Raw genomic sequence first — 10,217 nt, 5'->3', positions numbered from 1 at the left:
AACATGTACTAATGTTGTCTGCCATGATTTGACCCTTGCTCATCGCATACGGATCTCAACGAGCCGTTCACGCTCATCGCCGACTTTAAGAAGAAGATTGTTTCCAACAGCTCTCGGGCTGATGTCCGCGTCAAACAAGCTATCCGACGATATGTAAAAAAAAGACCGTGACGTCATCGCCTGGACCTCCCGCGCTGTGCCGATAGAGGTGAAAAACAAGCTGCTACGCGGACTCGCGTTCAACATGCGAGGGTAAGCTGTCACGAAGCGGTTTCCAGACTCGACCCCGGATCGGGAACTCTCCGTACTGCAGCTCTGCTACATGATTTCCATCGACCGCGACATAGAGACACTGGATGATATGCGCCGCATGACGGACTTCATGATAGTCAGCGGTGGTCAAAACATGCGAGACCATCGCGAGTTCATTGAGAACGCACTCATCGACCAAGCAACAGCTAGAAACTAACTTAAAATTTCAAGAACGACGCATTGGCACCCATGAACTTTCTGCAAACCAATCAGCAGAATCGCGAACCTCAACTTGCAAAGTACCAGTAGTGATACATACAAGCAAGATTTATGTTAAAAAATGGATGATGTAAGCTGCATACATCGTACGATTACCCCGAAATAGGAAACAAATTTCGAAAATGTGCTGGGCTAATGCGTAAAGTATACTTCTCCGTTCCACGAATGCATGTCCTCTCCAACATTGTGTGGTGTACATAAATACATATGATTGAACAAAATACGATTCAGCGTTCCTTGTTTTCCAATGAAAACGCAAAAGCGCTTACGATGGCATCGGATTGGCCATTTGTTAACGCTGTTGTTGCGAGCCTAAAACAATGCTTTTACGCCCATAATAAATGTTCCTGGACGCAGTGAATGAAGGCGATCCCAACCATACCTTCTTGCTGGTAAGGCGACAAATAGTCAATGAATTACGGAGGAAAATGTGACGACCCTCACATTCTAGAGCCAGGAGCCCATCGCTGGCTTCTTTGAAAGAAGCAGTGGTGAGCTGTAAAAAAAAACATCAAGAAGCGCAGATTATGCGCTTGCATTTGCTAACCGCAGCACAGGAAACGGATAATTTGTTCACGAGAAACTGAGAAATGAAAATTTACTGCATACTTTCGTGGGACGGAGAAGGACAGCCTTAGCGCCCAGGTTTCCCAGATTCAGATTTAACTCAGAAAACTGATTCCACAGGTATTGTCCAAGTTTTATTCCAGGTTATCTACAGGTTTTTCAAACCCTGCCGAATCCGATGAAAGTAATCTATGCGACCCACATAAATTGCCTGACCAGGTATAATGCGCGTGGAAAACCTGGAAGAATCATGTGTGCGGAACTTGAGCAGAAGTGGACGTGACGGCGCTCAGTTCGTGTCGGAAGAGCTCTAGCCAATCAGTCTTCAGCAGTAGAGTCCGGGTTTCGTGCAGGTATCAATACCTGGAATACTCATGTGTGCGCTACTTGAGTAAAAGCCAGAGCGATGAGCGCCGACTTCCGTCGGCATGGTGAGAACCGGCAAGTGAAGCCATCACTCAAGTATGACTCCATCACGTAACTCCAGGTGTTGTCCAGATGTCATCCACGTAGTGTCCATGTATTAAGTTTAGCCTCAAAATGCACTATGCCTTTATCTTCTTGCGACTAGCGACGATTCGGCTTCAGGATTGCTTCCAGCATTGCCCAGCGCAGCTTGGTGATACCCGTCGGCGTTACATCACTTGGAGCGTCGTCGCTAACACAGGTCCAGAAGAAGCGACACACAAAACCCCGCAGCTATTACTGTCGGGCTGAAGAGGCTCGGTCATCTCGACAGTCGTGTAGCTCGCCATAGTCGCATCTGCAGCAATTTTCTCACTCGCGATTTTCTTCAACATCTGCTTATTGCGCTTGTCATTCTTGCTGTCGTACGTCTTCACTTGTTTGGCATCTCGGTCGACAACGAGACATACCCAGTGAGTGCCCCCGAAAATTACGGGCAGCAGCACAAATGCATACGTCGAAACACCTGCAACGACGTCCTCTAGTGCGTTGGATGAAAGCAGGCCCTTACGACTTCGTTTCTGCTGTGTAGCCTCACCATGCCTTTGCGGTGTGGCCGTAATTGTCACATTGTTATTGTAGCTGGCCAGCACCACAGCAAATGCCTTCATCGCGTCATCATTTAGTCAGGCCAGGTCGCGAAAGCAATACAGATCCGAGTACGCCAGGTCGAATCCGAAGCTACGCAGTTCATTGTACGGTCCGTTCTCCAAGAGCTCAGTAAATGCACCGGCACACGGAGAGAGGGGGCATGAGCAGCTCTTACCTCGCGGTGAAGCCACGAGCAACAAATTACAACATCACGACATGTAGCTTGTAGGTTCCTCAACCACTTCATAGACTTCACTTGGTAACGCGTGAACTGACCGACCTTAGCAATAGCCGCCACATAACAATCGCCGCTTGTAGCGGCTTCGCCCTCACTGTCTAGCTCGATCTGTTCGTTCTTCGCAAGGCCGCCGAGGAATTGCTCAAGCGCGTTGTCAACTATAGACTCCAGTAGACGAAACCGGACTGTGTCTGGGACGAATGCAGCGTCGACGCGCCACTCAATGGGTTTGCCTTGCCCATGAGACTTCACTTGCAACGTAGCCAGGGGGTTCCCTACCTCACGAATACCAGGTTTAACATCGTGAACTGTAGCCACCACTTCACACACATCTTTTTCGCTAATAAAGCCCGTAGGTTTGTACTCCTTCAAAGCCTTTTTTGCCTATTCCTTCTGCGCTGCACGGTCGAGAGGGGGGGGCTTGCCGTCTGACATTGCCTGACAGTTGAACGCTAAGCCCGCGTGAACAACCTTCATTATCAGCAGCTTGGGTTGTCGAATCGACGACCTGCGTCGGCGCCCCATCGTCAGATCCGTCTTCGTCCTGCATGCTGCCTTCTTCGGCATTGTCAACGTGATGATCTTCTTGCGGGCCCTCTCCCTGGGACGCACTCCCACCCGGAGCGCCACCATCGTTCCCACCACCACCACCTCCACTTCCTGAGCCTCCGTCACCAGAGGATGGGGGCGGCAGGAGATCCGTCTTACCATGCCTCAGATTGTACCACGACTTGTCAAGGTCGCTCATTGCAGACTCGAACACTTCGTCCTGAACCTGCGCGAGCTCTCCACTGATACGGTCGAATGCCTTCTGTGCTCGGCGATACTTTTCAGCCACGCTCAGAGCCCCATCAACGGCGCGCTGCTTCTTCTTGAACACGTTTGCCACAAAAGGCTGCTCAACTTCAGTCAATTCATCTTGTGAGAGCCGACGCTGGTCGAACCACCTACATATTCAACACAAAACATGGTGAATACCTGGTCAATACCTAAACTAACTTGCAATACCTGGTGAATACATGGGTGAAACCTGGACATACCTGGGCGATATGGTTGAGAAGGGATGATCAGAGGGTTTCTGCACGTCTTCCGATACGCCATCGCGTGTCTGCACGGCAGCTTCATGGTTTGTGCGAACTCGCAGGCGCATGTTCAGCCCTCTTTCTCGAGTGCATACTCGTGTTCATCATACTGGACGGTGATCGTAGTGTCATTATCCTTGAATGCGTAATAGTCAGCAATCAAGGCATCCGTTGCGACGTCATACTGCGTCTTGATCGCCGCTGCTACCCAACGTGTCGTCATGTCAAGTGCAATGTTCATCTGCTCACAGTAGGAAACGTCTCGAAACGTCCCAGGCATCTCCACCTTGACCATGTACTCTTCCTCCTTTTGTCGCTGGTAGGCCAGGAGGACTTTCAGGCTTGAACGCATAGTCAGGTGGTCCTTCAAGTAGCATTTCAGCTTTCCGAACAAGCTTTCCACGTGATTGTCGGCGTGATTGCCAAAATGGCGCAGCCCAACACGAAACGCCATCACCCACATCTCACATCATTCACAACAATTCTTGTCAATGTAGCCCCACAGCTCTGGGAGGTCTTCTCTGTCAGCGAAACGCTTGAACTCGTCGCAATGAGACGTGTATGTTTCAGACGTCCTAGCGTAGGTCATGTTGGTAATGATGTGCTTCATCGGAGAGAGCACATCTTCTTCGTACACGCCGTACTTCTTGGACTTTCGAATCGTTTCGTGCACCCACTTGATCACATGAAAGTGACACAGTAGCACGTGAGCCTCTGGCAACTTCTTGCGGATGATATCAATATCACGCATGTCCTTGTCAACGATGACAATCCGCACCAAGCGCCATTGTTCGTTTGCCCGCTTGACGTGGTCCATGCACTTAGCCATGTGCCAGTCGCTGTTCGTCTCGATCAGTAAGTACTGCACGGGCTGCCCATTCCCGTATTGATCCACCGCAACCATCGTGAGAAGCCGGTGGTTGTATCTAATAATAACAAATCCAAACCCTGGTCAAAACGGGATAATACGTAGCCAAAACCTGCAAACATAATAGAGACTCACTGGTTTGTCTGATGCGTGCAGTCCATTTGAATCACTTCTGGGAATCTGTACAGCATTACCCCGCATATGGCCACTCATAAACGATATCACGCCAGTCTCGCCGTGTTCGTTCTCATGCATCGACGACACGTTCAGGGGCGACTCCAAGTTGAAATTCACGATCATTTCCGCCACTGCGTCGTCGTCGGATAGTTCAATTCCTATTCATCAGTGTCAATAAAGTCAGCTTCTCAGTCAACTCATGTTATCACGACAATGACTTGCCTTTCTTGTGCATCCGTGCAACTAGGTTCCGAATGTGATGTAGCGCCTTGGCTTCCGCCCACGGCACCCACCAGTTCCCGGGTTGCGTTCCTAGACTATGGATCTAGGGAACTAGAGAGAGTGAATCTCCTAGTAGATAGACGGCCCGTCCGGACGAGGGATTTATCCGGGGCCGTGAGTTCCCGGGACATTCACTCGCTATGGGAAAGCAAGGGGTCCTGGGACTCGGTCAGTAACCTCACCTTGTGTACCCCCTTCGAATCGGTTGTTTGGATCAGAGGGATGGTCAACCACTGAGGATCTCCTGGGAGTCCCGATCTTATCAGTACGCTGGCTTGGTAGCAATATAATCAATCGCCCGGTGACGCTACCTGGTTCCCGGGGCGGAGTTAACACGCAACTCAGATATGCAATCAAGTCTTTCGGAGCAAGACTCCCTCGGTGACGGCCGCAGTACTTTTCGGGGCGAGACCCCACGGGAGAGACCCTGTGAATATGGAATGCCCTTACCCGTGCTGGCTAGACCGCACTCCGGGGGGACAAATATGAAATGTCTGGGGCTTCCTGGAGGGAAACCCTGGTAAAAATGTTATCGATTTACCTGGGGATAGCCTACTAGCGCGAGTCCCAGTGACCGCGGCCTTCGTACCTTGGAGTTCCTGAAGCGAAAGCGAATTGAGTTCTTTGGGGAAAAAGTTAGACTGAATTGGGCACTCCCCCAAGGCCACTGGTCCCGGGGAAACGCTTAACTATGGTTTTCCGACAGGTATCCGCTTAATCACTTGAGTTCGTTATGGGCTGGTCCGAGGTCGGCTCTTCTGCCGTCACCACTCGTACCACGCTGGCCCCCCGGGGCTCCTCTCGTGTGGGGCACACCATGTATCACTCGGGCAGGCACACCTCCCCGGGAACTGCAACCCCGGGACCGGTCGGCTCCCAGGAGCTTGGGGCACTAGGCCACACGAACGTCGTCCATTGTGACGCGGTGGTTGGAGTTCTCGCGAATGTAGTTGTAGATGCTTGCAGTCCCAGCGTCGGCGTTGACCAGCAGCTCAATACCCGGTATCAAAGCAGAGCCTGCTGGAACCTGGCGAATACCTGGGTAAGACCTGTAGATACCGTCGGAAACGGGGTGGTTATGGTTGTAGACTTCGCGCTTCATGACGATGCCCCACGTTCCGTCTCGGCGCATGACGACTTGAGCCAGCATCTGGAACGGACACTCGGTGCGGCGGAGCTTGTGCGACGTCCTCTTCCCCGTCGATCTATCACGCTCCTTCCAGCCGTGTGTGCAGATGTACTTCGGCTGATAGGGCTCCCAGTCGTCGGGCACGAGAGAAATTTCTGAGTCAGGAAGCCCTCGGAAGCGGACCTTTCACGCAAGCCTGCATTGCGGCGAGCCACGTTGATGACCTCCGCGATGACGATCTTGTGACGCGTCGTCTCCATGTAATCCTGTAAACTGACGTCGAGCAGTGCCCACGAGTCATGCTAAGCTTTGAACGCTGGAACCACGACAGGTCGTCGCTGCCGCTCTCCGCGATGCTGCCCTTGAGGCGGCTGCAACGGTGGATTGCGATTCATGCTGTCTATGTTGTTGCTGCAGTTGCTGCTGCGTTTTGGCTTGCTGAATTTGGAGTTCACGATGACCATTTTGCGTAGCGAAGGCACCAGAACAGAGGAACCAGAAGGCGGCACCAGAACAGAGGAACCAGGAGGAGGCACCGGAAGTGAGGAACCAGGAGGAGGCACCAGAACTGAGGAACCAGAACAGAACTCAAATGTTTCAGCATGAACATCTGCGCCTTGATATGGGCCGTCTTGGGGGTGCGCGCTATGGTGCTGGGGCCTCCAGGGCCGAGCAACCGACGCACGTCGAATGCCACGTGGCTGGATTTGGCCCCCTCGAATTGGTGGCTGTGAGGCAAAAACTGAAATGACGGTATTAAAAAACGGGATAAATTATCTCTGGATAATACCTGTTGCCAGACCTGTTGTACAAAACCTGGCCGCGAAGCTTGCCGAACGGAGAAGTACGATTCATGGAGGGTAAAGTGTTTGTAGGGCAAGGTGGAGATTTCTAGGAGGAATCGGTGAGTAAGTCATAAACGTACGGAGAACTGGCTATGGAATGGTGATTTTCAGAAAATTTCGTTTCAAACTGATAAAAACGTCAGATACACTTTTTACCGTTATATACACTTTTATATGATAAGATTTGATTTCATTGCGGTGACATTCCTGTTGAAGTTCTTCATGGCGGTGACTTCCTCCAGAATTTTGCTATGGAGATAAAATTTCACCGCGTTTTATGGCCTAGATCATGAAAGGCCGGTCCTCAAATCAGGGCAGAAAACAGAGGCGGTAGCACGGACGACCTCGATTTTTTTTAGATCGGCTCGAATAGCGCTTTTGAAAATGCAAACGGAATCGATTTGCCGTAGATCGACCTCGTTCTGCTCAAATTCACAAGGATATCGACCTCGAGCCCTGATTTGGCTTGTCGTAGCTCAAGTTGTTGGCCGGCTTAAATATATCGATCTGTCCCTTTCTTTGACCTCGTTTTATTAAATCGAAATCGAGTTATTATAAATCGAGGAGGGCTCCAAGTCAAAACGACAAAACGTTTGCAAAGCACAATACTTGACACCTTTTATACATGTTCGGACAACTGCACACCATTTCGCGTACTGCACGTCCGAGCAACCCGACAGCATCCTTTTGTTGAACAAGACACATGAAGACTGACTTGAAAAGGGAGGTGATATCGGCAGCAGGGGCCTGCTATCCGCAGCGGGCGTGCATACAAAAAACAAGTCTGACAAATCATGTGGTAGATGAGCAGGCACTCTCATCTGCAAAATACAGACGCACATCGGATCTGACGAAAGTTGGTACAATCGGCTCGACGGCCGTGAAGGTCGCTCACAGAGCCTCTCGCAGATCATCTAATAGAAACCTTATTCCACCTCCTCCCTCCCCACCCCGCCGAGCATGAGCCGCCCCGCGCAAGTCAAGCAACGCTGCCGATTCTCCTACCCGCAACGCGGCTAGAACTCCTGGCCGAAGCATCCCCCGCGCAAGCAAACAACGGGACCCACCACCACGCTCAGCCAATCCGGCTTCGCCTGCAGCCATGAAGCAGGCTGCGGCTTCAAGTCCCTCTCACTTGCACTCGGCAGAGGACACGCACTCGGTGGACGTGCCCTCGGCGTCCTTGCCCTCGGTGTCCTCGCCTTCGACGCCCTCGCACTTGACGCCCTCACACTCGACGGCAGCACGCGGTCGTAGGGACAAAGGCCTAGTTGGAGCCAAGGCTGGCCGTGGCGGCTTGAAGGCTGGCAAGGCTCAACGAAAGCAAGGCCCCGCCGGAGTACAGACTGTCCGTGTGCCATCGTCTGTCGCTAGCATTGCTCCGGCCGGGGCCTTGGCCATCTCAACACAGGATCCACCATCAAATGCGGCGGCGACTCCATGTGAGGGCACAGACGGTGCTGGTAGTGTCCGAGAAGAGGTTGCTAGCAACTGCAGCACATTGAACGGGCACACGTGTGTCCATCCCGACGGTCAAGGCCCGACCGACACCCCGAAGGAGTCGCCGCCACGCCAAGTGAAGCCAATAGCGAGCACGCTGTTGATATCACTCGACCTTGGTCTATTAATGAGATGGCTATATTTTGGAATAATGGTTATGCTAGTTTGCGTGGGTTCATAGACCAAGACCAAGTTAAGTTGTTGTTGAGCGCAATAGTGAGCATGAGCGAGACGAAATGGCTACGAGACATCCGAAAACCAGCCCGCCGTGTAGCAGAAATTGGTATCCAGGACAGCGCTCCTGACGCTTTTCGATTGGTGTTTGAGCGCTTTGTGACGTTAGCCTCGAACGTGCACAAGTTGTGGAGTGTGTCGGAACGTATCTCCGTGGTGCAGTCCACCAAAAGCTCGGGGCGAGCAGTTGCATCGCGATTTTCAGTCTGCGGAAACTATTGACGCGACGATCAAGCGGGTCCAGGCATCCCTGCTGCTTGTTCTAGAGCCCGAAACGAAGCTCATAATCGTTCCTGAGGCGTTTGCGGGGGCAGCGCTAAGCGGGAAGTGTACTGCACTTGAGGATCTGTCCCTGGGGGATGTTGTCGTCTACCGAGGCGACCTTCCCCACGCTGACGCCCCGTACAAGGATGGGAACATTAGAATCCAAGGTCTCATTAACGGTGTCTACCACGATGAGGGCGTTGTGGAGCGTGTGGTGTGGGCTGTTTACCGCTGCATTCACTGTTCTAAACAATGTGTCGATAAGCGGGACATGAATAACCACACACGGTTTTGCAGCGCCCCTAGAAGCCTGCAATTGCTGGTAAGAGAAAGCGGAATAGCGACAAGGGAGCCTACTGCGAGGTTTGTGACTCTCACTTCGGCAAGAAGAACACGTACTATACCCACACAAGTGCTGGGGGCACGGGGGATGGCGAACAAGAAGAAAAAGACGAGTAAACAACGTTAATACATAACATATGTTATTGATACATACTGTGAAGAATATATTAACTTACATTTTAGGTGGGAAATCATGGATCCGTAATAGAAAACCATCGATCCGTATCATGCCGTCATCGATCCGCATTACAAAATCATCGATCAGTATCATTACACCATCGATCTGCATTATAAAATCATCGATCCGGTTACGCCACAATATATAGGCATTTGTATGCAGTATATTATAGCAAAGTATAAAGAGCCGAGCTGGCAGCTACGAGGGTCACCCATGTAGAGAAGACAATAAAGCTCGAGATAAAGAAGTTAGATGAAGGATATGACTGTGTAGTCATCTCACTTCCATAACTGCCGGCCGGAATCTATACACAACATTATATCATCGATCCGACCCATGCACACATCGATCGGCATCATCGTGGCATCGATCCTTGTCATTAGCGCATCGATTCACAGCATCCAATCATCGATCCGACTCATTAGATCAACTACCCGTCTCATTAGATCAACGATCCGTCTCATTAGATCAACGATCCGCCTCATGGAGATCATCGATCGGCATCATTAGATCATCGATCAGCGTTACAAAATCATCGATCCGCCTCATTAAATCAACGATCTACACCATTAAGCTGAGTCCACATACAATTGAAGGGATAGTTTGCGCTAACGATGGTATGATCTAGCTATGATAAACTTATATACACATAATTTTCAAAAGCAGAGGGAATTCGACGTGTTTCCCTCGGTCCGGCTCCTGCCATATGCCGTTGAGCCCGGCACTCCGCTGCACGTTGAGCTCTACGATCTTGAATACGCTCGGGCTCTAGCACGCACAGCGGTAGCTCACGTGGAGCTTGGTTACGATGGATCCACCAATGCGGGTGGAAATCCGACGGCTGCAGCGGAACACGCCCGAACATTTTTTGGTGGAGGACGTGGGTGCATGGCAGTCCCAACGTCCGCTGATAAGAACCTGTGC

At 51.3% G+C, this 10,217-nt stretch overlaps 4 protein-coding genes across 4 annotated transcripts in view; 2 read left to right on the top strand and 2 right to left on the bottom strand.

Moving 5' to 3' along the window:
- Positions 1-469, top strand: part of PHYSODRAFT_308999 (hypothetical protein) — a gene marked incomplete at both ends in the record, with an annotated part of 2,933 nt that extends 2,464 nt beyond the window's left edge. The window contains 2 exons of the mRNA XM_009517029.1: positions 64-153; positions 269-469. Coding sequence (XP_009515324.1) covers positions 64-153; positions 269-469 — 291 coding nt within the window. The remainder of the gene's footprint in view (positions 1-63; positions 154-268) is intronic.
- Positions 470-1,733: 1,264 nt separating this feature from the next.
- Positions 1,734-4,378, bottom strand: PHYSODRAFT_321746 (hypothetical protein; the record flags this gene model as incomplete). Its single annotated transcript, XM_009517028.1, has 5 exons — positions 1,734-2,168; positions 2,435-2,667; positions 2,864-3,339; positions 3,570-3,815; positions 3,978-4,378. 5 exons carry the CDS (start codon positions 4,376-4,378, stop codon positions 1,734-1,736), a joined length of 1,791 nt encoding a protein of 596 aa, XP_009515323.1.
- A 1,315-nt stretch (positions 4,379-5,693) lies between these two features.
- PHYSODRAFT_321745 (hypothetical protein) lies at positions 5,694-6,785 on the bottom strand (the record flags this gene model as incomplete). Its single annotated transcript, XM_009517027.1, has 5 exons — positions 5,694-6,113; positions 6,146-6,203; positions 6,260-6,301; positions 6,494-6,658; positions 6,733-6,785. The coding sequence occupies 5 exons, from the start codon at positions 6,783-6,785 to the stop codon at positions 5,694-5,696; spliced, it is 738 nt and encodes a 245-aa protein (XP_009515322.1).
- A 1,092-nt stretch (positions 6,786-7,877) lies between these two features.
- On the top strand, positions 7,878-9,232 carry PHYSODRAFT_293689 (hypothetical protein; the record flags this gene model as incomplete). The annotated part of the gene is made up of 4 exons (XM_009517026.1): positions 7,878-8,290; positions 8,314-8,613; positions 8,672-9,136; positions 9,187-9,232. The coding sequence occupies 4 exons, from the start codon at positions 7,878-7,880 to the stop codon at positions 9,230-9,232; spliced, it is 1,224 nt and encodes a 407-aa protein (XP_009515321.1).
- Between the last annotated feature and the right edge of the window lie 985 nt (positions 9,233-10,217).

Source organism: Phytophthora sojae, assembly GCF_000149755.1.
Source record: "Phytophthora sojae unplaced genomic scaffold PHYSOscaffold_1, whole genome shotgun sequence".
In the NCBI taxonomy this organism is placed as follows: Eukaryota; Oomycota; class Peronosporomycetes; order Peronosporales; family Peronosporaceae; genus Phytophthora; species Phytophthora sojae.
Note: the sequence above shows the minus strand (reverse complement) of the source record. Positions and strands in the feature narration are given on the sequence as shown.